This window comes from Galeopterus variegatus, unplaced genomic scaffold, assembly GCF_000696425.1.
Source record: "Galeopterus variegatus unplaced genomic scaffold, G_variegatus-3.0.2 Scaffold290, whole genome shotgun sequence".
Lineage (NCBI taxonomy): Eukaryota > Metazoa > Chordata > Mammalia > Dermoptera > Cynocephalidae > Galeopterus > Galeopterus variegatus.
Window position 1 is genome coordinate 156,601 of NW_007726401.1, and position 2,062 is coordinate 158,662.

The 2,062-nt window shown below is 52.9% G+C and overlaps 1 protein-coding gene across 1 annotated transcript in view; it reads left to right on the plus strand.

Annotated features, from left to right (window-relative positions):
- FLVCR2 (feline leukemia virus subgroup C cellular receptor family, member 2) overlaps positions 1 to 2,062 on the plus strand; it is a 59,657-nt gene continuing 57,595 nt past the window's right edge. Inside the window, exon 1 of the mRNA XM_008567067.1 lies at positions 1 to 953. Coding sequence (XP_008565289.1) covers positions 267 to 953 — 687 coding nt within the window. The 5' untranslated portion in view covers positions 1 to 266. The remainder of the gene's footprint in view (positions 954 to 2,062) is intronic.

The window sequence follows — 2,062 nt, forward strand, 5'->3', positions numbered from 1 at the left end:
GAGCGGCCAGAAGCCGGCTGCGGCCGGCCTGGGGACAGTGATCCCGCGGGTGGGGACAGAGAACCCTAAGGGAAAGTGAGAGCAGGAGTTTGATGGTGAGCGCAGGGAGCCTCACTCGCGGCTTTTACGCAGACTCCGGTCTCGGTTTCTTCTGGGCAGGCGGGGGCGAGTGTCCCGTCCGCTCTAGGGGACCAGCCAAGGCCACTGACCCTTAAGACTGCCGGAGTGCTCAGCACCTGTCCAGGGCTCCAGGGGAGGCTGTGGTCATGGTGAGCGAAAGCCCCACCCAGGAGGAGCGCGATGGCACCCCTGCACCGGAGTCCGCACCGCAGGCGGACCCCAGCGTCTCTAACCACCCCAGTGTGTCGGCCCATCCCAGCGTCTCGGCCCACCCCAGCGTCTCCATCCACCCCAGCGTCTCTGCCTACCCCAGCAGTTCGGCCCATCCCAGTACCGTGGCCCAACCCAGTGGCTTGGCCCAACCCAGTGGCTCGGGCCCCGAGGACCTCAGCGTGATCAAGGTGAGCCGGCGCCGCTGGGCCGTGGTCCTGGTGTTTAGCTGCTACTCCATGTGCAACGCCTTTCAATGGATCCAGTACGGCTCCATCAATAACATCTTCATGAACTTCTACGGAGTCAGTGCCTTTGCCATCGACTGGCTGTCCATGTGCTACATGCTGACCTACATCCCTCTGCTCCTGCCGGTGGCCTGGCTGCTGGAGAAATTCGGCCTGCGCACCATCGCCCTCACCGGCTCGGCTCTCAACTGCCTGGGGGCCTGGGTGAAGCTGGGCAGTCTGCAGCCGCACCTCTTCCCCGTCACCGTGCTGGGCCAGGTCATCTGCTCCGTGGCCCAGGTCTTCATCCTGGGCATGCCCTCTCGTATCGCTTCCGTTTGGTTCGGTGCTAATGAGGTTTCAACAGCCTGTTCCATGGCTGTCTTCGGCAATCAGGTGGGTAGAGAAGTTTGTGGATGTTCTGAGGAGTGGGCATCTTATCATCTGGGACTGTGTGTTAGATTGCACCAAACTGCGGGAGGCTGTAATTTTGACTGTTCAACAGCGTTTGTGACTCTGGGTGACTGTGGCTGGGTGTGACTGACAGTGTGATTGGGTGATTGTGACTGGGTGACACTGTAAGAGAAATGGGAAACAAAAGCAGGTGGCTTTTTCCTTCATCTACCATTTCTCCTCCCCCAGCAGAAAGCATGCTTCTAGAACATACTCTGCTTTGATGGTGCCATTCCTGAGCCTGTGTCAGTCCACCGACTTAGACCTGTGACTTCAGGAATGCTATTCTTTCTCTGGGAGCAGTCCCAGGGTATCAGACTATTGTGGTGTCATCAGAATTTGGCAGGTGTTTTTAGCTGGACCGACAGCTTTCCTAGAGTGCTGTCTCCTGTACTGCACAGAATTGCAGAGCCATGCCTGGTGGTGTGTGGCACTGTTCTTAACTTCTTTTTACACACAGCTGAAGCCAGGACAGTGGGAACAATGCTTTGTGCCAGATTTCTTCCCTGGGGTTTAGAGCCAAGTCCAGCAGGATGGAGTAGAAATCTCCAAGGCTTCGAAGGCTTCTGGTATAAGTAGCTCATTCTCTTAATACTTTCTGTTTCCTTCTTTTTGGAATGAGAATCCCAAATTCTTTGCATCTCAGTGTGGTTATGGTCCAGAAAGTTGGGCATGTCATGAATCTGATTACCTTCTCCAAATACAAGGGTACTTCAAAAGTTCATGGAAAGATTTCTATTATCTCTTATTTCTATTTTCCACCAACTTTTTGAAGTACCCATGTATTTGAAGCAAATGTTTATGGGGTCCATGTTTAGCCGAGTCACTACCTCCAGGTCTCACTTACACCCAAGCACATGCAGTCTTGGCTGTGTGTTTTAACAAATGACCAGCGACCCTTACTTCTCATAGGCCTATTTTCTCTTACCTGTTCATTCCATTTAGAAAATTTAAATTTTCACTTAGAAATTTTCTATTTTGGACAGAAACCTTCCAAAACTTCTCTAAGGGAAATTTCCATTCTGTTCATCTTTACCACCAAGAAGGTAACT